The 22,309-nt window shown below is 40.9% G+C and overlaps 1 protein-coding gene across 1 annotated transcript; it reads left to right on the forward strand.

The window, feature by feature from the left end:
• Window positions 1–700: 700 nt before the first annotated feature.
• mrpl1 (mitochondrial ribosomal protein L1) lies at window positions 701–18,489 on the forward strand. The gene is made up of 9 exons (XM_071531737.1): window positions 701–751; window positions 1,929–2,010; window positions 3,160–3,427; window positions 6,455–6,538; window positions 7,061–7,132; window positions 9,052–9,163; window positions 10,197–10,297; window positions 12,711–12,792; window positions 18,314–18,489. The coding sequence occupies exons 1-9, from the start codon at window positions 721–723 to the stop codon at window positions 18,424–18,426; spliced, it is 945 nt and encodes a 314-aa protein (XP_071387838.1). The 5' UTR covers window positions 701–720; the 3' UTR covers window positions 18,427–18,489.
• The last annotated feature ends 3,820 nt before the right edge of the window (window positions 18,490–22,309 follow it).

The following is a 22,309-nucleotide window of genomic DNA, read 5'->3' on the forward strand; positions in this document are numbered from 1 at the left end:
AAATTGCATTTTAATATCCCTAAGTAACTCATTAAGCTTGTTTGCATTGTTTCCTTGACTTTCATAGGGATTTGTGTTCTCTCTTTAAACCTAACAATTCGTTGTACCGCACTGACTTTGACACTGACTAAACATTCACTGTCCTAAGTGTAAATAATTTCTTTGAATCTCACTTAGTTACTGTTTATTTTGTTGGAACGTGACGCCATTCAAAAGTATATAACAATTATATTTCCTTGCATATCGACAAAGATGCCTACACCGTACAACATCATTTTATAATTTTTCAGAATAGGTCGGATCCACTGAAAAATTCGGCGGACACCTGATCCACCAAGTAGCTTTTTATTTAAACAAAATCTCAACTTTTTGAATTGGCTGACACTGCTCGCTGCCCGCCCGCACGGTGTATTTTGCTGGAATAAGACTGGAAATGGGCGGACCATTTTTAAAAGTTGAACTTTTACCGAAATAACTGCTGCTTTTGTGTATGGGATGTATGCCGAATTGAAGAGTGGACCATAACAATTCCTTAAATTCTTAAAGCATTGTTATACGATGTTTTTACGTTTGCCGATAAGCAAGGCCACATTAGATTGACTGTTTTTTAGTGGAGTGTAGCGTCAAGTTCTCTCCATACAAGAGACCCAAGAGATTTTAGGCGGAACTGTTTTTACCTTTCGTTGTTTTCACACGGACCAGCGGTATTAATTTGCAAACATGGCAACTTGCACGAGGACTGTGTTGAAAGGTCAGTCCTGTTTTGTCTTATTTATTTTCTTCAGATTGACAGTAAAGATGCAGGTCACATCGTTGCTAAGAGACGCGCATGTCGGCGCTTCGTGGCTTCTGCTCTGCTTGCCAGACATGACGGAACTGTTAAATTAACGGTAGAGCCGGTTAGCTGGCTAGCTAACGTTAAGCAAGCCCTCTTGTATGGTGACAGTGTCACACGCCAAACTCCGTTGTTAAATCTGTCAGTTCAATGTTGCCTTGCTTATTGACAAATTGCACACCTGGGGCAACAAGACAAGACTTAAGACCTTTTCTGAAATGCCAATCTTTAATTCGGCAAAGATCCTATATACTAAGCAGCTGTGATACTTAAATAAAATGTCACTTTTTACGATCGGTTCCCCCCAGTCGCCTTCAAACAAAATACACCGTGGTGGGCGGTGGCGAACTGCGTGGACGAGCTCTTAAAGGTTGGCATTTGATGTAAATAAAGTATTGCTTGGTGGATCATTTGTATGCCGATTTGAAGAGTGGCTAATAATGATTTAGAAAAGGTTTTAAGTCATGTTCTGTGCATGTATTCCACACACACAATAGAAGTTACCCAACTGGCAGGTAATTCAATGACAAATTGGATAAGAAAACATTCACACAGGCTTGAAGGCTTGCAGCAGATTTGCCTCCACAGGCAAACATGAGCAAGTTAGTCAAATCTTTTGCAAATAGGCCAAACGTTCACTGCAATCTGCTACAGTTAGGTAGGGATCAGCTCCAAAACATGCTGTTCTCCTCTGTATGGGAGAGAACATAATGTTAGACACCATGCAGAAATCTGGCAATTTAATGTTTCCTTCACTGTAGAACATGCATAAGTCTGTCTCTAAATCATTAAGGTCCACTCTTCAATGCAGCACAAGTCCAATCCACCAATCAGTGCTTATTTAACTGCCTCACAATGTTTGCTACCACCTCTCACAGCATCTTTTGGTGGAATAAACAGGTAGTACTTCTTGGTGGATTGGATTTATGCTAAATTGAAGTGTGGAAAAAGTCTTACGTTTTGGCATTGCAGTTTGATGTTTGATGTTCTCTCCTGCAGAAAGAGAGAGAACAGCATCTGTCAGTGTGTGGTCTTCATCCTTATCCTGTGACTGTTTGTTTTCATTTCATGTTCGACCCCCCTCCTCCTCCAGTGTTAGCAGGCTGTCAGAGGCAGCTGCTGAACGCTGGTGCTGTGCCCAGGAGTCTGCCTGTCAGGACCTTTGCAGCCGTCAGGTGAGGCGACCGACCCTCCGTTTACTAAAGCTAGAGCGGTTGAAATTAGGGCTGAACAATTAATCGAAATCTTATCGAAATCGCAATATGGCCTACTGCAATTTTCAAATCGCAGGAGGTGCAATATTTGTTAAAGGTGAAATGTGTCAAAATACCATTTTAAATTAAATATTGTGGTGCTGCAGAGATGTCCTGGCCTACACATCATATTCTACAGACTTAAGAAAACATCTTTGTTTGGTACAGATCCCTGCAAAAATGAAAATCAGAATAATGATGTAAAAATGATCATTCCCTCTAATATCGCAAATCATATCGCAATTGCAATATCAGTCAAAATAATCGCAATTAGATATTTTTCCAAAATCATTCAGCCTTAGTTGAAATCAGTATCACAATCACATGGGGCCGGGTGATAATTACATATTATCGTTTATCGTCTTTCAGTGGAATCGTATCGTGATGAGTTGGTGATTTTGGGATATCATGACACACAATTCTGCTGTCTGAACTGATGATAACGAGCACGTTTTATTTAAAAACTCTCACAAAATGAAGTATGGTAGGAATTAAGGCTGAACGATTTGGCAAATATCTAATTGCGATTATTTTGACTGATATTGCAATTGCGATATGATTTGCGATATTAGAGGGAATGATAATTTTTACATCATTATTCTCATTTTCATTGAAAAACGCATTAAAATGATTATGGTGTGATTTTTGCGGGGATCTGTACCAAACAAAGATGTTTTCTTAACTCTGTAGAATATGATGTGTAGGCCAGGACATCTCTGCAGCACCACAATATTTCATTTAAAATGGTATTTTGACACATTTCACCTTTAACAAATATTGCGCCTCCTGCGATTTGAAAATTGCAGTAGGCCATATTGCGATTTCGATAAAATTTCGATCAATTGTTCAGCCCTAGTGGGAATATTGTTTGAAAATTTCAGGTTTGTTTCGGTTTAATTGCATGAACATTGATTTGATTATTAAACATGTGATTTTGCATACATTGTGAGATATTGATTTCTGACATATCGCCCCCGGCCCTACGATCACGAGGATCATCATAATCATCTGTTTTTCTCAGTTAAACCTTTCCCCCTTTGTCGTCCCCCCCCCCCCCCCCCCCGCTGTCAGGGCGCAGAAGAAAGACAAGAAAGAGGAGGCGCCGAAGGAGGTGAAGAGAGAGAGGAGCGTCATCGACGACAAAGACAGACACAAGCCCTACGGCAAGACGGCCTGGGCGCCGGTGGACGACGTGTACGTCCAGCGGTTCTACCCCAGGACGGCGTACGGCGCGGCGGACGCCATCGAGCTGCTGAAGAGCTTCCGGGCGCTGGACTTCACTCCGCTCGACCAGCCCGTCTACATCGACCTGAAGCTCGACATGAAGCTGGAGAAGAAGGTAAGACGGTCGCATCGACGCCATCAGAGCTGTAGTTCTCCAGCTGAAGAAATTCGAGGTGATGTTTGTCATCTGTGGAAGCCGTTATGTGGTTAAAACCGGACTCCTGACTTTACTTTACTCCTCCCACTCTGAAATCCCAGGAGATCAACAGAAATACATTTCAGAAATACTCAAACCAGCCCGTCTGGCACCAACAGCCATGCCGCGGTCAAACTTTTCCCCCCCATTCCCCAGCTAGTAAAACAACACTTAAGCCTCTTGAAACATTGTACAAACAAACTCTCAAAGTTTTGGACCGGAAGTCAAACACCTACCACCACTGCCTCATTTTAAGAAAGTATAAACTTTTGAGTTGGGATAATCTAATTAAGCATGCAGATCTTTACCTTGTCTTTATAAATCTCGCATAACACTGCTCCCCCTCCGCTTCAAACATTCATCACACAGAGGTCAAATACCAACCGGGCAACCAGAGGTTCAACTCGAGGAGACTGTGTTGTACCCGTTAGAAAAAGTGCCTTTAGCCACTCTGCATTCTCAGTTAAGGCATTGCAGGAATGGAATTCAGTACCAGAACATATTAGAGAACTTAGTACTTACAGTTCCTTCACAGAGCAGCTGAGATTCTGGCTTATCAACAGCCAGACATGTATTCATTAGTACTGCAACCGATGCTTCTGCCGACATCTTGCCAACTGTCTCGTCCTCCTTGCTTGTCTTGCCTCTGGTATGTGCCTTTGTCTTGTTCAGTGCCTGCTATTGTCCGTGCTGATGTGTACCCTATGTGCCCTAGTGCAGTGGTTCTCAACGTGGGGTCCGGGGACCACCAGGGGTCCTTGAGGGAGTTCCAAGGGGTCCCTCAGCAAATTGATGAATTGTTAAATTCAGCATTATTTCACTTACAAGAACTTAACACAATTAGAGAATGTAGAAGAATGACTATTTTGATCATAGTTTCACTGTTATCTCTCTACCTACAACACAGATAGTCATGGAATTCTGGACAAAATCATATCTAACAATAAAAATATTCTCAGATTTGGGTCCAAGTAGGGATATTATATCGATATCGTGATATGAGACTAGATATCATCATACATTTTGGATATCGTAATATCGTGATATGGCATAAGTGTCTTTTCCTGGTTTTAAAGGCTGCATTACAGTAAAGTGATGTAATTTTCACTGTTGACTGTTCTAGCTGTTCTATTATTTGCCTTTACCCACTTAGTCATTATATCCACATTACTGATGATTATTTATCAAAAATCTCATTGTGTAAATATTTTGTGAAAGCACCAATAGTCATCCCTACAATATTGTCGCAATATCGATATCGAGGTATTTAGTTAAAAATATTGTGATATTTGATTTTGTCAATATCGCCCAGCCCTACTTACAACTGAACATTTAGCCCACTTCGTAGAAAATACCGAGATATATATTGTGTATCGCCATTCAGCCTAAAAATACCGAGATATGATTTTTGGTCCATATCGCCCAGCCAAGACAAAATATCTCATCAAATGGGGGTCCGTGGCTCTAATGTGGACTAAATTAGAGTCCTTGATATGAAAAAAGTTGAGAATCACTGCTCTAGTGTCATATATGTGCTTTTACTGTAGGTGTGTGTTCTGTCCGACGCATGCTATAGTCTATCTTTAGTGTCTTATGTACGCTTTGCTTATATGTGCATTTGTTTTGTCTACGTGCCATTGTCTGCTAATCTGTCCTTTCTTGTTTTATTGTCTCTCTTGTGTCACTCTTTATCTCTGTAACACATGCATTTTAATTCTATTTTATTTGAAATTTTAGGCTGCCTTTTAAACATCTGGCCAGGGGCAGCAGATGAAAACTCTGGCTCAGTTTGACAGTTGATTGATGTGCATTGTCCCTGGGGAAAAAAAAAAAAAAATTCTGATGCTTGACGTGAACATGAACTGAAGCTGCTGACCTGTATCTGCATGATCTTATGCATTGCACTGCTGCCACATGATTGGCTGAATGGATAATTGCATGAATAAGCAGGTGTACAGATGTTCCTAATAAAGTGCCCAGTGAGTGTGTGTTGGTACTTTGGCAGGTAGCCAGCCATCATTAGGAGGCCTTATTCTCTTCTAAACATCATGATTGGCTGGTTAAACTGTCTGGTGAGTTTAGGACGGACCAGCCGCTGTGTCCAGTGGGTGGAAAAGTTTTTCCTCCTAGATTCTGGATCACAGTGCTGTACGCAGAACTCAGGGAGGAGATTTGAACTCGACTGAGGGTAAACAAGTCTGTAACCAGGGTAGGAAACTAACTTGTGGCCACTGGTGCGTCCTGAAAATCACCAGCCACTGTCACTATTTTAGCAGCCAGCTAGACTCTCAGAATAGGACAGGACGTCCCGATAAAAGCTGATCAGCTGCCAAAGTGTCTGGTAGAGAGTCAGTTACCATTCAACTTGCTTAACAGTCATCATTCGGCAGCAGTTGGCTGATGTCTGGTAATTTCCCGCCCTGGCTGTAACCATCACATCACACCTCGCCTCTGCAAACCTGCGGGACGTTTTGCCACTTTGCATTTCACCATGAGCAGTTTTGATTAATTGGCTAAATACAGCGGCGAAGAATAAAACCTCACCAGCCGGTTTTGTTTCCTGAGCTCGGATCACAGCGGCACCGCAGCGTTCCTCTGACAGCCGTACGTTCCACATGAGAGAGACCGGCTCGCCTCCCAGACCGGTCTCTCTCTCCACTGTCTGTGCAGAACACACCGGCGTGCCTCCATGCTCAGTATGCAAAACCGATGTTGCGATGCATAATGAATTAAGAACACTCCTGGGAAATGAAAAATTAAACCGGTGGCGGAATAAATTTAATACTTGATTACACGAGCTTGGTCTAGCCATGTATGAGTGACATGCCTAAGATTGTGGATTTTTACATCTTCATTCTTTATTTTTTTTTTTTTCCCACCCAAATCTGTTCTCTTTTGTCTGCTGTTTATTGATAACTGGCCTAATTGAATCTTTTCCCCTTGCAGAAAAGAGTCGACCCGTTCGTCAGCACGGTGCGCCTGCCGCACCCCTTCAAGACAGGGCTGAACAAAGTTTTAGTTTTCACCGAGGTAATCTTGTTTGTTTTTTTTACCTCACCTTCCCTCCCTGTCTGCATCATTGAATTTTAATTTCATAGCCGATTGATTGTTGGTTGTTGATGCATTGTTTTAATTATGTCTGGACGTCTTGCAGATGTGCAACTCTGACACCTTTTTATCTGTCAGCTTGTCAGTCGGTATTGTCTCCTCTCTCCTTTCCTCTCCCCTCTCCCCTCCTTTCCTCTCGTTGTCTCCTCTCCTCTCGTTGTCTCCTCTCCTCTCCTTTTCCCTCTCGCCTCCTTTCCTCTCCGTCTCCTCTCCTTGTCTCCTCCCCTCCTCTCCTCTCCTCTTCTCCTCTCCCCTCACCTCTCCTGTCCGACGCACCGGCAGATTCTGCTTAAAATTCCTGCCGAGCGGTGCGGGTCACGGGCCGTAACTCAGACCTGCACGTTAACGACCGTAATGAACGACACCGGTGGGGTCCGCCAGACTCTGACACGCCCCCCCCCGTCAGACCTAAGTGAGTAACATCGTCTCTGTTTTTCTCTGCAGGACGCTGATCAAGCTCAAGTCGCCCAGGAGAACGGAGCCGCGTTTGTCGGAGGAGCAGAACTCATACAGAAGGTGAGCCGGGGGGAACCGAGTTAACACTGCAGTTATGAAGTTTACTTTTTTCCCCCCAACATTTATTTTTGCCAGAGAAGATTTGCTGAGAGCGCAAGCTGTTTCTCAGCTTCGCCCTGCATCAAATTCACACAGTTGAACACCTTCAGACTGGGAGCTGCCCAGTACAACCACAGTCTGATGCTGCTGGTGCAGTTCAAGTTCAAGAAGTTTATTGTCATATGCATTAAAAACATTCTAATGCAATGAAACACTTGTGCTCGGGCTACTCCCTGGATAAAATACTGCATATCAATCTATACAATTATACAAATATACACTATACACACCATATCACCATATGCAGAAGTACATACAACACATATACTGTATTTGGGGGCTTTAAATGCCTTGTTCTAAGACACATTGGTGATATGCCACTACTATAATTGGAGAGCAGTTTGTGTGTTTGTGTGTCCCACCATGGAGGAGAGGAGAGGAGGAGACAAGGAGAGGAAAGGAGACGAGGAGAGGGAAAAGGAGACAAGGAGAGGAGAGGAGACAAGGAGAGGAGGAGAGAGGAAAGGAGAGGAGAGGGATGAGGAGAGGGAAGAGGAGACAAGGAGAGGAGGAGAGGGGAGGAGACAAGGAGAGGAGGAGAGGAAAGGATAGGAGAGGGAAGAGGAGAGGAGACAAGGAGAGGAGAGAGGAGAGGGAAGAGGAGAGAGGAGAGGAGACAAGGAGAGGAGAGAAGAGGAGGAGGATATAAATTCTAGTAAGCTTTATTTTTTATATAGCACTTTTTAAAAATCAGTTTACAAAGTGCTTTACAAAGAAAAACGAAAAACAAAGACAAATGCACAAATGTACAATCAGTTAAAAGCCAAACCATGAAAAAGTAACTTGAAGAGCTTGTTTGGTGTTGAGGCAGAGGAGACCGGAGAGAGTTTTCCCAGCTAGTGTTTGAATCCACGGCTCTGTGACTCTACCCATTAGTGTTCGAGCCAGTTGTCTGTTTGCTTTGTCTTTCTGTACATTTTAAGCATGATGGAGAAATGGTACCACCAAGACGTTTAATAGAACAAATCCAACCAATGGAATCAGGAGTGTTGGTACTAGAGACACAGTGTCAGTACTAGAGACAGCCGTGTCGTAACATTTATTTGATTTTGTTTGCTGGCATTATATTTTGATTTTGCTTGAATTTGCAAAGTTCTGTTTTTGTTTATTGTAAATGTATGAAAGGTCGGCTTGAGTTGTGTTTGCATCATCACACCTGTAGAGCCTTATCAAGTTCAAGACAACAAACTGTGTGTAAATAGATTTGGTGCTGATCTGGGATTTCCACCAGTAGATAATTAATGTTTTTAGTCTGAACTAGTATGCTGCGTTCACATGCCGGTGCGAAGGTCCGACATCTGGGACTTCCAAGTCGGCTGCTAAACAGAATTGCATTCACATACTATTTTGTGGGGAAAATCAAACCCCAAAGACAAACGATAAACAAACATAAATGGAGGCTGCAGCTTTGGAAGTTGGAGAATTGTTCAGCATTGGTGGACGTTTGAGGTCAACTGAACACCTTGTTGTTTTTATTATTTAGCCCTTTGCCTGTATTTGTCCTCACTCTGGACAGATATCTGCATGTCTAGACAGATTTCTGTATGTATGTTCTCCCATCTGTACACCTGATAATGTAAACAGCAAGTGATGTAACCTGCAAATCTGTCAACAAAGACACTATCTTTATGTATTTGCTCTTTTCAGCTCCACATGGCATCCAAATGTTCAGTTGTAACTACTTGTATCATCTCCAGTGCTCTGTGTCTCTGTCTAATTCTTATCTGTAGCTCATTCTCTGCTGCTGTGACGACCCAGTTCCCCACAGGAATCATGGGAGTTTCATCTAATCTGATCTGATCTGATCTATTCTACTCCAGATCGTAGATGATGAGATATCAGCAGACTTCTATGTGGCGGTGCCAGATATGCTTCCTAAACTCGTGCCTCTGAAAAACAAACTGAGGAAGAAGTTTCCCAAGACCAAGAGAGGTAAGCTGAAGGCCCTGTCCCTTTTCGTTTGTCAACTACTGTGTTTGCCCCAGATCGAAGGTAAACTGGCACTCTAAAAAACTAGGAGTTAATTAGTGATGATACGCATGTGTGTAACAAATGGATGCATGACACAAATGGCACAAACCTCAGGAACAATCCAAACTAGACACTCAAAAATCGTGGGCTTCATCTTGGATCTAAAGGGAGCTAATAAGTAAAAGTTATTAAGTAAAAGTTTATTTATAGCACATTTCCTACACTGGGAAACTCAATGTGCTTCACATAAAAGCAAAACTGAAACATAGGACAACAGTACAAATTGCACAAATACACACACATATATACAGCTCTGGAAAAAATTACCAGACCACTGCAAAATTATCAGTTTCTCTGGTTTTACTGTTTATAGGTATGTGTTTAAGTAAAATGAACATTTTTGTTTTATTCTATAAACTACTGACAACATTTCTCCCAAATTCCAAATAAAAATATTGTCATTTAGAGCATTTATTTGCAGAAAATGATGGTCAAACTGGTCAAAATAACAAAAAAGATGCAGTGTTTTCAGACCTCGAATAATGCAAAGAAAACAAGTTCATGTTCATTTTTAAACAACACAATACTAATGTTTTAACTTAGGAAGAGTTCAGAAATCAATATTTGGTGGAATAACCCTGATTTTCAATCACAGCTTGCGTCATGGCATGCTCTCCACCAGTCTTTCACATTGCTGTTGGGTGACTTTATGTCTATTCTACTGTTGCACTCAATGGAAGTCGTTCAGGATGACGAACACCTGCTAAATGCCTAAAATATTTATTTTTTCATGACGAAAGAAGACATCAGTGCTAATCTCTCTCTCTCACACTCTCTATCTCTCTCTCTGTCTCTCTCTGTCTGTCTCTCTCTCTTTCTCTCTCTTTCTCTCTCTCTCTCTCTTTCTCTCACACTCTGTCTGTCTCTCTCTCTCTCTCTTTCTCTCTCACACTTTCTCTCTCTCTCTCCCCCTCTCTCTCTCCCTCTCTCGCAGGTTCGGTCGGCATGAACATTCCCAAGATGCTTCAGTTGTTTATGACGGGTCATGAGTACCTGGTGGAGAGCGAGTGCTACGTCCGAACCCAAATAGCCACGGTAGGTCAGGCGGCGGCCGATAAGTTTACATCCTCCTGTCAACCAAACCGATTGAATGTAGCTTTTAAACGCACAAGGAAGAGGCATTTTTTAACATGTGAAGTTTGAGTACAAGTCTTTACAGTCAAGAAAACAAACTGATGAAACGGTATGAGGCGGCGGTGCGTTCCCAAAAGGCAGCAGTAACACAAAGACGGTCAAATGGGACAAAACTTTGGGAAACGTCGGTTGTGTTTAGGCTCTAAATACATTTTAAATCAACTTGAGCATCGTAGGTGACGTTTCAAATTGCCGAAGATCAAGGTCATTTTAAATCGGCAAAAATGATCAAGGGAATTTCCACCAGTCCGTCGCCGGGCCCCTGATGTATTCGTCCAATCACCCGGCCTTATACCCCGACAGGTGTGTGTGACCTCACTTTAACAACCTGCTGCTTTCCTGAGTTTTGTCCAAACACATGACAGCCTGAGGATGAGGAGGATTTTTTTAGCCTTTCAGTCGCCTTTTTACACACAAGGGAGTTACAGATTAATGAGTTTCTTCACATCCTTCTCTGATGCACCAGTACATCTTCACATTTCACCAGAGGTTGTTGGAGGAGTGGAGGGGGCAGCCAGGAGCAGCGCCCCCCTATGGAAGGAGGCTGTTAAGTGTTTTGCTCAAGAAAACCTTAGACCACACTCCACACATACCATACACATACTCCACACAAGGCATACACACGCTGATTGACTGATTGATTGACTTTATTCGATAAATTAAAATACAATCTACATACAGTACTAAAATTCATCAGGATATCGCAATAAAGTCTCATGACTTATTTCCATTGCGGTCCTGAGGTCTAGGCTAGGAGGCAGGCAGGAAAAGGGAGTGACATGTATATGCTACTAATATCCCATTTTTACACTAAAACACCTAATAAAAACATCAATATTATACAATCATGAAAATAAAAAAAAACCCACACAAGTTCAGAAACCAGTCCAAACTTAGAACTGTCCCAGAAAAGATGTTTCACTAACTTACTCAGCATCCATTTTTTCAGTTGTTTTTTAAAACTATTCAGAGAATGGGCAGATTTAATTTCGTTTGGGATTTTATTCCACTCCTCCCCCCCCCCCCCGTGTAGAGAAATGTACTTCTCCCTACTTTGCTGTTTAGATTGGGTTGTTTCAGGTTAGATACACTAGCCCTCGTATTCAGGCCACGAGAGTCCCGAACATACTGAAAATACCCGGAAAAATAATTTGGACATAGACCTTGTACATTCTTATAGACCATAATCAGTTTTAACTGTTGAATTCTGCCTTCAACAGGGAGCCAATTCAACTCTTTAAAACACTAACGCAAGTTCTTGACCTGTAACAGCGGTGTACAACATAATAAAGAAAGAAGATTAAGCAAACTCAGATATCACACAAACAAAATATCCTGCTGTTTTTCCCCTGTGAGCAAGTGAGCAATATGGAAGCTGCCCTTTGTAAAACACTGTTCAAGTTTTTCGTAATCATGAAGCCAAAGGAAATTCATAAAAACGGTCATTTTGCGATACAACATGTTCTTAGATCAACATCTGGGGGGAGGGGGAGATCCCTCTCTGCCTCAGCCCGCCCAAGGTTTCTTCCAAGTTTTCTTGGGAGTGTTTCCTTGTGTGCCTTAGGGTCTAAGGCTGTGGGTGCCGGGTAGGTTAGGCTGTAGAATATGTAGATTGTTTGTCTTGCTAAATCTGCTCTTGCCTACCTTGTGTTTTTCGCTGTGCTTGTCCTATATATTTTTGTTCACCATTGATTGTGTTTAGTTAGATCTAGCTAGACACATTCTCTGTAAAGTCCTCTGAGACATGCTTGTGATAAAGGGCTTTATAAATAAACAAACTTGACTTGACTTGACTTGAGGCGGACACACTGACTGATGTGGAGATCAAACCTGTGGCCTTCTGCTTACAGGACCGGCTCTAATCTTAAAGCACTTCAGCACAGTGTCAGATGTTTCTGAGGCTCCTTTAGGGGAAAGAAATGTTTACAACATTGAACTGTATTGACTGTCTGCACCAAAGCATATTCATAATATGAAAGGTGCCTAGTCACACTTTCTGAAATGCTCTGCACAGCTTAATATACACTTTGAATTATTGTAGCTGCATAATATCGACAGAGTGCATCCAACTATTATGCAAAATCAATATAAAATATTTTTGCCTCACTGCAATTTTTTCGGTCATTATGACTGCTGGCCAATTTGTTATTTGTTTAAATTATGAAAACGGGGAAAAAAGCGGAGAAAAGAATCTATAGAGGGGACACAAATGAATCTGGAGGGACAAAAGATATTTTATTATAGCATTAAAATAAATGATTTGTCTGTAGGATTTGATTTGACTGTGGCTCATGGTTGTCTTGTCTCTCTTCAGCTCGACATGCCAAGTGAAAACATCTTCGCCAACCTGCAGACTGTCGTGACGGCCGTGTGCTCCCACCGGCCCGCCAGCCTGGGTTCGTCCTACTGTTTATTTATTTATTTATTTAGTAGTTTATTTGACAGGGACTGTGCAGTTAACATAATTGCACTTCACAATTGAAATATAAAAGATGTTTGTAGCTGCTGCTAATTTCCCTAGTTGGGCTGTTTTTTTTTTTTTTTTCACAATATTATTAATTTCATATAATTTTCAACGCCATGAAATACAGCCTTTTACATTCATATAATATAAAACACAACATAAAATTGCTGCATTAACACAAAACAAAACAAAACAAAACAAAAAAACAACAAGAATGCTCCTCCTGTTTTAACAAAAAAAAAAAATAAAAAAAAAAATTCTACAAGCTCAGAAACTGCATTGTCCACAAAAATTAGTCAGTCACTCGATCATTTGTTAAATCTAAGTCCTTAACATAATTAATGTAGGAGATCCATATATTCTCAAATATACACTGTTTAGCCTTTAATATGTAAGTTATCCTTTCTCATGGAAGGCTTGATCTGCTTGGTCTGTGAACCAAGTGTGTCTGTTTTCCATAACAGTGCAATACATTTTTTGGTGTTAAGCAAGCATCTAGTTGGGCTTTTAAATAGAATACAACTATCTAAAATGTCTTGTATAGGCTAATAAAAAAGTAGAGAGAACAGACTTTTCATGGTTTCTCATTGGTTGAGCTCAGAGCAGGACGTTTTTTTGACGGATTGCCAAATATCCTCTTTGACAGTTTTACCAGCTAAATAAGCTTTTTAGCAGAGAGGACTGGAGCATACTGTTTGTTAATAGTTGGTTATTTGCCAAAGTGGCTGTTAGAGAGGAAAAGCTTTTAAGATTTGCCAGCATTTGTCTGATGGCTGGTTTTAATTTCCCTTGCTGGTTCGGCTACACAATGCTGCAGACTGGCATAAAACAAGAGCTGCTCAACAACAGCCCAGTCCACTCACCTTTTAGTATTCTTATGTATTTAGACAGAAGGCAGAGAGGCGACAGAATAGGGGAAACGCAGGAGAGAAAGTGTTTGGGATTTGATCCTCAGCCAGCAGGGTTCATGTAGTTCCAGATTTGGGAATTTTATCGGAGGTTATTGACTGAAAAACCCCCATGTTCTCATCCAAATGTTGCTGAAGAGAAGGGGTAAGAAGTGACTGACATGGGCAGTTATTACCCCGTCCGGTAAATTAACAGCTGCCCAAGTAAATTTTGGTTTCAGATTCATTTTGATGCTGTGATGCATGAAACTGGCCTTCAAATCCCGGGCCTTTCTCGTCAGTGTAGCTTTCAAAAAAACAAGCTTCAATGCATTTAAACACTGAAACTGTGTTAGTGAATGAAAATGAACATCATTGGCAGCGGATGGTTTCGGTTAGACAGTCATCGCTTCTTCCTGTGCCGCCACAGACTGAACGGAGGCAAAGAAACGCAGCCTCCACTGTGTGTTGAGGAGCTGAACTATTTGTAATCAGCTGTAAATTACATTTGCGTCACAACACAGGCGATAATAGGATGGGGGTATAATGGTGAGCTAATGAAGCCTCATTAGGTTACACCAGAGTGATAGACTTGAGCAACTGAAAAAGTAATTGGTACTGAGCTCGCTAAATGAAATGTCACCGCTGAAGTAAAATGCAAACCTGTGGGAGACGCTCATTCAGGCTGCGTTCACATCAAGCAGGTTCTGAACAGTTACTCAGACTCTGCAGTGTGTCCTCCTTCAGTTCAGCTCACCAGGTCAGAACAATGACTGCGTTTACATGGACTTGAGTATCCCGGTTATGAGGCTTATCCCGGTTTTGATCATACTCGGGATATGGCGTTTACATGGAACACAGAGAAATCTGGTTATTCATATCCCCGTATACATGATAAATACTAGTATCCTGGTTACTGATTACTCCATGCTATTTGCGCAGGCTCCTGTGATGTTTACAACACAAACCGACAATTTTTAAATCGTTAATCTGATATTCCTCTGTAACTGTTAACCTTAAATGAATTTGACTGTTTTGTTTTGATGTTTGGTAGTTATGTTTCTTCTTCCACCGTGACCTGACTTGCTCCACTGTACGTGTTGGAAACTGGCGTCCTGTAGTCTGTATACTACAGACTTGAATAGGTCAGCATTTCGATGCTTTCTCCCATCTAACCTGCCAAGTATATTTAATTCTTTCATCACCAAAAGACAAAACTCTGTTTCCTCATCGCTCCAGAAGTGAGACTCTCTCGTTTCCGCCATTGTTTGTGTTTTTCTGTTCCGTCTCTTGGCTGAAGCCACGCCTGTGCAGGTAGTCGGCAGCGGTCAGAAACCGGGATCAGATGTTTACATGCAACAGTGTCCCGGTTTCTTTCGGAGTATTCCAGCTAGCATAATCGGGTTTCTCAAAACTGGGATAAGGGCTTATCCAGGTTTCTAAAATCGGGATATGATGTTTACATGCGCAAACACAAAAACGGGATACTTCAAAAACCCGATCATAACCGGGATACTCAAGTCCATGTAAACGCAGTCAATGACCTTTGAACTCTGGTGGCACCAAATGACGAGAGAGTCTCAGTCCTCTAACAAGAGAACTGAGGTGCGGTTCGTTAATCCAACCAACTACAGGAAACCACCTCAAAACGCAAGGGATTATGGGTAGAAGGAGACGGACGCGGTTCCTCATGCTTGGAAAGCCTAGCAGAACAAAATGAAGTCTGGACTGATGCTCATATTCAGCTACTTCTTTATGTGTTCTTAACTGGTATGAACACCACAGAAGAAGAGACAGAGGAGTCCATCATGTTAGATAAACTTAACTTCCTCCCTGCCGCCAAAATCTTGAACCTGCAGGATGACAGGTGACCAAACCTCTGTCCAATAAATGAGCTGCTTGTGAGTCATGTGACTTTAGTTTACAAGCTCTGGTTCGCCTGTAATCGGTCAGTATGAACCTAAACGAACCCAAATACAAAAATGTAACGTGAACTTTTCAACTCTGGTTTGGACCAAAGAAAACCAACTGTGTGTGTCATCATCTCGCTCCCTCGGCTCTGTGGTTTTCCACAGCGGAAGCAGGATCCGGCGATGAAGCCACCTGGGCGTTTCTGAACCCTTGTCAGCAAAGAGCCGCCTTTTGATTCGGTGCCAGCCCAGCGAGCGTCACGCAGCGGGTCGACTCCCAACGCCGGAGCGATGATTTAATTACCTCTGCACCCGGGAGTCAAGGATCAGATGAGCCGAATATCTGGAATGCTTTGTGTTCGCTTGAATTGGCTGCGTGAAAAGCAGGACTCCGTAATCCCTTAAAATAACCTTGCATTTACATTAATTCACCCCTTAATTCATGAAAAATCAGACTCCTTACTTTCTGATTTAATGTAAAATTCAGGCAGACAGAAACTTTCCCATAATAACTCATTAGTAACCTGTAAACCTGCATAAAAAGCATGAAAAATCCCTTAATTACTAGTGTCTCTGTGAATCCACCCATGAATAAATCCCTTAAAAACCCATGACACTAACTTTACTTTCTTAAAACTATGTTATTTTCAATGGATAATCAATGTGTATGTAATTAAGGGCATTTCAGGGATCGAGTTAAGGGGTTTGGTGTCGCAGCGGGACTTGTTTGAAAGTCCTTGACACGTTTTTCTGTTCATTCACAGTAATGTCTTTTAGAGGGTCGTTTCAGCAGAAGTTAATGGCTGCCGAATGGGCAGAACGAGAGGAAACTTTGCACATACTAATGCTAAAAAACTGGAGGAAAAGAAAAAGAGTGGAAGAGCATTCTGTGTGGGTGAGGAGAAGAAGAAGAAGAAGAAGAAGAAGAAACCCTGAGGGGCTTAGGAGAAGTTTTCATGCCAAGAGAAAAAGAAGAAAAAACGCTGACAAATAGAGACGAGGGAGAATCAGGCAACAGAAACCAAACGACGAGGAGGAGAATGAAACCAAAATAACAATATGCATGAATAAGTCATTAAGGGAAGTAAAATAATAAGTAGGGGAAATGGAATACTTTAAAATAGTCCAGATGCAGGGAGTGGGAGTGTGTGAGAGAACTGCTGTTTAACACCAGTTCCTGCAGACAGTCAGGCTTGTATAGAGATCAGGTTTCTGTTAGGGTGAGGCTGATGTATCAGGGAGATATTGGCCTTTTATTGAATATCGGATATCGATCAGTCAGTGTTTTCCACCTCTGATATGATGCAGGTTCCTCCCCGAACACAGCTACATGAAAACTGCAATGACTTTTTTTTCTTTGCTCATTTTATTTCTTCATTTAATTGTTCGGTAAAGCTTTTCCTTTTTTTTTTTGTTAATTAATTCTTAATTTAAAGGCAGTAACGTCTCCCAGAGTTTCTGTACCATTGAATTGAATTGGTGTGGTGGGTCACTCTGCCTTAAAGGAATAGTTCACCCAAAAATGAAAATTCAGTCATTATCTACTCACCCCCATGCCAGTAGAAAATCAGGTAAATTGTCTTAGTCCATACTGCAGGCCCTGAGCTTACCAGCTGAAGTCTGTAGCAGCTTTCTCCAAAACAATTGAAGTAGCTGGAGACCTGTCTTCAGACTTAAAAAAAATAACGGAAAATAACCATAAAATGTCTCCATGCAGCTCTCACAGCATAATCCAAGTCTCCAAGTGACTTGAAAAGACATTTACACCATTATTTAGCTGAAATCTCCACTCTAGCTGTTATTTCAAAATACGTCGGCCTCGATAGGTAAGACTAGCTCCAATTAGCAGAAACAAGACTTCCGGTTTGGCCGTTTAGCCTTCAAAATAAAAGCGTGAGATTTTGAATAGGTAGAAGTACTGTTTTAAACCAATTACTTTGTATTTAATCAGCAAATTCAGTCAGTCAGCACCCGTATTAATGTTATGATGGTATGATAGATTTGTACGGGTCAGATTTCATCACAGTCACTGAAATTATGTGAAGATACTGTATGTTTACTAAATTTATCTGGATGTTACTGACTATTCTGTTTCTCCTTCTCTTCCTCCTCCTCCTCTTCTTCTTTTTCTTCTTCCTCCTCCTCTTTCCCCTCCTCATTCTCTTCCTCCTCCTCTTCTTCTTTTTCTTCTTCCTCCTCCTCTTCCCCCTCCTCATTCTCTTCCTCCTCTTCTTCTTTTTCTTCTTCCTCCTCCTCTTCTCCCTCCTCATTCTCTCTCTCCTCCTCCTCTTCCTCCTCTTCTTCTTTTTCTTCTTCCTCCTCCTCTTCCCCCTCCTCATTCTTTCTCTCCTCCTTCTCCTTCTCTTCCTCCTCATTCTCTCTCTCTTCCTCCTCCTTCTCTTCCTCCTCTTCATCTTCTTTTTCTTCCTCTCCCTCCTCCTCCTCTTTTTCTTTTCTTCTTCTTCCTCCTTCTCTTCCTCCTCATCTTCTTTTTCTTCTTCTTCCTCCTCCTCATTCTTTCTCTCTTCCTCCTCCTTCTCTCCCTCCTCCTCCTCCTCCTCTTCTTCTTTTTCTTTTTCTTCTTCTTCCTCCTCTTCCTCCTCCTCATTCTCTCCCTCCTCTTCCTCCTCCTCCTCCTCTCCTTCCTCCACCTCAGGTCCTTTCATTGAGCGGGCCATCATCTCCAGTCAGACCAGTGAAGGTCTGTGGTTCAAAAGCGAAGATGTTTTGTCCAAACCAGAGAAGGAGGAGGAGAAGAAGAAAGAATGAGCTCACACTTTCATATTGAAGATGTGTTCATGTATATAATCGCTGTGTTGAATAAAATATTGTACTGAGTTTGGTTTGAGTTTTTCTGAGCAGTGTTACCTGTTAAGAGTTTCCTATCAGTGTAAAAGGAGGATGAATTAAATTAAAAATTAAATGTCTTAAATCTATTAGAGGTCTTATTTTATTCACTGTGTAATGACAGGTTGCTTAGATGCAAACAGAACAGGTTAGTAGAACAATCTGCATCCTGTCAGCTTTACTAAACACAGTTGGACTTCATGTCACTTAACAATTAATTTCCTGTTGTTTTTCTTCTTATTCTGCCCATTTATAGATTCAGACGTTTGATTAGGTGTTCAGGAAGAGGCTGGTTTCGACCGCTTTGATTCTTTACTTTTGGTTTTTAAATTGAACTTCAGTTCTATTCCAGGCAGCATTGAACAGGTCTTGAAAGGGCTTTCTGAAACCTGCAGATAACCTGCAAAATGTCTTTAATATAAAGTCTCAAAAATCCTTGAATACTGCTGAATACAGGCTTGAATTCAGTGTTCGTCTTAGAAATGTCCCGGTTTCTGTGGCTGCTGTGTTTCTGCTGTGAAAGCAGTACTACTGTGAAGCTGTTTTCAGTTTCATGGCCATTTCTAGAGACAATATTGGTCTTGTATTCAGGTGTAATTCGCACTTTAAAAACTCTTATGTTGGACTTTATGAAACATTGTACCAGCTGTCAAGTCATTATATGTTCATCACAAGCATGTCTCAAAAGGCTCAACATACCATATACATACTACATACACATATACTACATCATACTATCAGGGTTCCTACACAGGTCTGGAAAGTCTGGAAAAGTATTAAAAATAAATTTGATCATTTCCAGGTCTTGAATAGTTTGGGAATTTGAAAAAAACGTCTGGAAAAGTATGGAAAATGTTGCGGTTCAGGTCCGATACACACATAATTCTAGCTTTTATGTTGCTGTAGAGCCACTTTGAGTCCACAGTTTTTGTTGATGTGAAGAATAATGTTCAGATAGAGGGACGCTCTTATTACCCAGCCGCTGTCAGCATGCATTATATCAAATACCCACCAAAATCAAATCCAGTCAAGAACATAGGGTCTGGGAAAAATATGGAATTTTAAAATGGAAACCGTGTAGGAACCCTGCCAATCATCTCACATATTCTGATATTTGTCGCTGTGAAGAACAATCTTCATCTATACAGTGATATGACCTAGTTAGCAGGGGCAAGATGTCTATCTGCGTAAATCATATTGAACACCAGACAAAATCTTCAAAACAAATCAAGGTCTGGAAAAAGTATGGGATTTTTTAATTGAAAATGTGTAGGAACCCTGTACTATACTACACACAAACACACTCAAGCCTATGGACGAGTCTTCAGTTCACCTGCATGAGAATGATGGCAGAGTGGCTGGTAGAGCAGACACACTTCCCAGTTACATTCATAATTTAATTTCTAATTTAAATTGACAGTTTGCAGTTTCCCCATCCTGATGCCTACTCATGTGTTGCTGCTTCCTAGTCACACTCCTTCACCTTCACCTTCACGGTTCATTAGTTCACAGCAGCTCCTGAGTGTTGTGGAGTTTTCCTCCTCGGGTGCAGCACCTCCATCCGGACAGCAGGTGGCAGTATGGACACAGCTCAGATCACTGTGACCCCCTGAGATGAATTGATGCCTCTCTGACACCAAATGAAAAGTTTTATTTTCCCATTTTCTTTTGCAAAACTTTACTTGAATAATGATTGTCAGAAGCCTGGAGGCTACAAATACTCTGATTTCATATACTTTCATTCATTTCATACAAATTTAATAAGAAAATTGGTAGATTTACATGTTTATTGATTTGTAAGTTAGAAATGTAGTTTTTCATATTCCGTAAACCAACTTGTGATCGTCTCTACTTGCATGGTTCTTATGGGCGTTGAAAGTTAGAAAGATCAAATGAGTCCTTACAAGTTTTTGACAAATGAATGGATGGCCTTGAAGATACTTGATTTTTGATTTTTTTTTTCTTTGATATTAAAATTTAACACCCAAATCCATCAGTATGCCTCAGCTCTCTGGATCGACACTTCACACATCCTGAGGAAAACCCTGATGGAGGTTTGTGTGTTGATATAGCAGCAGCAGCAGCTTTAAAATGGATTTCACCCGGAATTCTTGACTTGACAAGATCAGGAGTAAAAAAAACATGAAACTTCTATGATGTCTTACCCCAAAATATGCCAACTTCGAATTTCACCAAACAAGACCTTTAAAGCCATTGAAAAGTCCTTAAATGTGTTGTCCAAGTGTGTGTGGGAACCCTGCAGTTGGTTCCTCTACCTGTTCTTCCTCTATTTCACTGTTGGATCCTGGAGCTACAGCCGGCTTGTTGTTGCTTTAATTCAAACTTATTTCTAATGTCTTGGTGTTTGCAGTAGTTCAAACCCATTGCAGATTCTCTCCATCAGTAGTGGAAGAAGTACTCAGATCTTTTACTTAAGTAAAAGTAGAAATACCACAGTATAAAAATACTCTGTTACAAGTAAAACTCCTGCATTCAAAATGTTACTTAAGTAAAAGTACAAAAGTATTAGCATCAAAATGTACTTAAAGCAACAAAAGTAAAATTATGCAGAATGGCCCATTTCAGAATAATACAGTATATATTATATTATTGAATTATAATTATTGATGCATTAATGTGTAAGCATCACTTTAATGTTGCAGCTGGAAAAGGTGGGGCTGATTTCCACTACTTTATATACTGCTGGGTAGCTTACAGTAATCTATAATAATACATCACAATTTATTAGTTGATTATATTTTGTATTAATAATCTGAATCTGCAAAGTAACTAGTAACTTAAGTTATCAAATAAAGTTAGTGGAGTAAAAAGTACAATATTTCCCTCTGAATTGTAGTGGAGTAGAAGTATAAAGTAGCATAAAATGGTAATACTCAAGTAAAGTACAAGTACCTCAAAATTCACTTAAGTACAGTATTCGAGTAAATGTACTTAGTTACTTCCCACCTCTGCTCTCCACACCCTCAGAGTGTCTAAAACCAGACAGACAGATGTGTTGAAATCTGAATTGAATTTGAAGAGTGTGTGCAGAATTAATAATGTAATAAATCCATGCTTTCTCTATAATGTTTGGGTGGGTTGATGTTCAGCAGGCTGTAAGGTTAAGATGAGGTGAAACTTTATTGATTCCTGTGGGGGAATTAGTAGGAAGAGGATTCAGCAGCGGGAAAGAAAACAGAATACAGGCACGCAAATAGAATATAAAAACAATGCAATGAGAACAGTAGAAACAATAAAGAAAAGTAGAAATGATCCTCAGTGAGTTTTCTGTCCAGCTTCAAAAAGTAGTCCAGTATATTAACATAGTGACTCTTCGGTCGGTGGTTCTCAATCTGAGGTTCTGGGGTTTCCAGGGGGTCCTTGAGATGGTTCCAGGGTCTCCAAACATAATGAGGAATAGTTTAATTCAACTAATTTATAGGCAATAAGCGCAATTAGAGAACGTATTGATGATTATTTTGATCGTATTCTTCACTCCTCTCACTGTGGTTAACACCCACCTTCAGTAAAGACAGTTGTAACTGTGTATTATGTTACATCTAACAGAAAAACTCCTGTCTGATGGGCTTCCTTAGGACAGAATGGGGAATTTGGATTAAGTATCACTTTACATTATACTTATAAAAACCTCCTGATGTCTCTCAACTGACTGGGGAATTTCCCACTGGGGATTAATAAAGTATCAGATTATTGTTATTCTTACTATTATTACTGACATCAAGAAGTTTTTAGAGTCCCTGTCTAAGGCTGTAACCAGGGATGAACCCACTTTCTTATTTGCATA

Source organism: Centroberyx affinis, unplaced genomic scaffold (genome assembly GCF_046629955.1).
Source record: "Centroberyx affinis isolate AG114_WGS23_722 - 3 ecotype Tasmania unplaced genomic scaffold, CSIRO-AGI_Caff_v1 ptg002120l_1, whole genome shotgun sequence".
In the NCBI taxonomy this organism is placed as follows: domain Eukaryota; kingdom Metazoa; phylum Chordata; class Actinopteri; order Beryciformes; family Berycidae; genus Centroberyx; species Centroberyx affinis.

Excerpts from the sequence above, each read along its gene's own strand:
- mrpl1 (XM_071531737.1), top strand. The coding sequence starts at position 721 with ATGGCAACTTGCACGAGGACTGTGTTGAAAG. Across the intron at positions 752-1,928 it reads CACGAGGACTGTGTTGAAAG|TGTTAGCAGGCTGTCAGAGG; the intron begins GTCAGTCCTGTT and ends CTCCTCCTCCAG. Across the intron at positions 2,011-3,159 it reads AGGACCTTTGCAGCCGTCAG|GGCGCAGAAGAAAGACAAGA; the intron begins GTGAGGCGACCG and ends CCCCGCTGTCAG.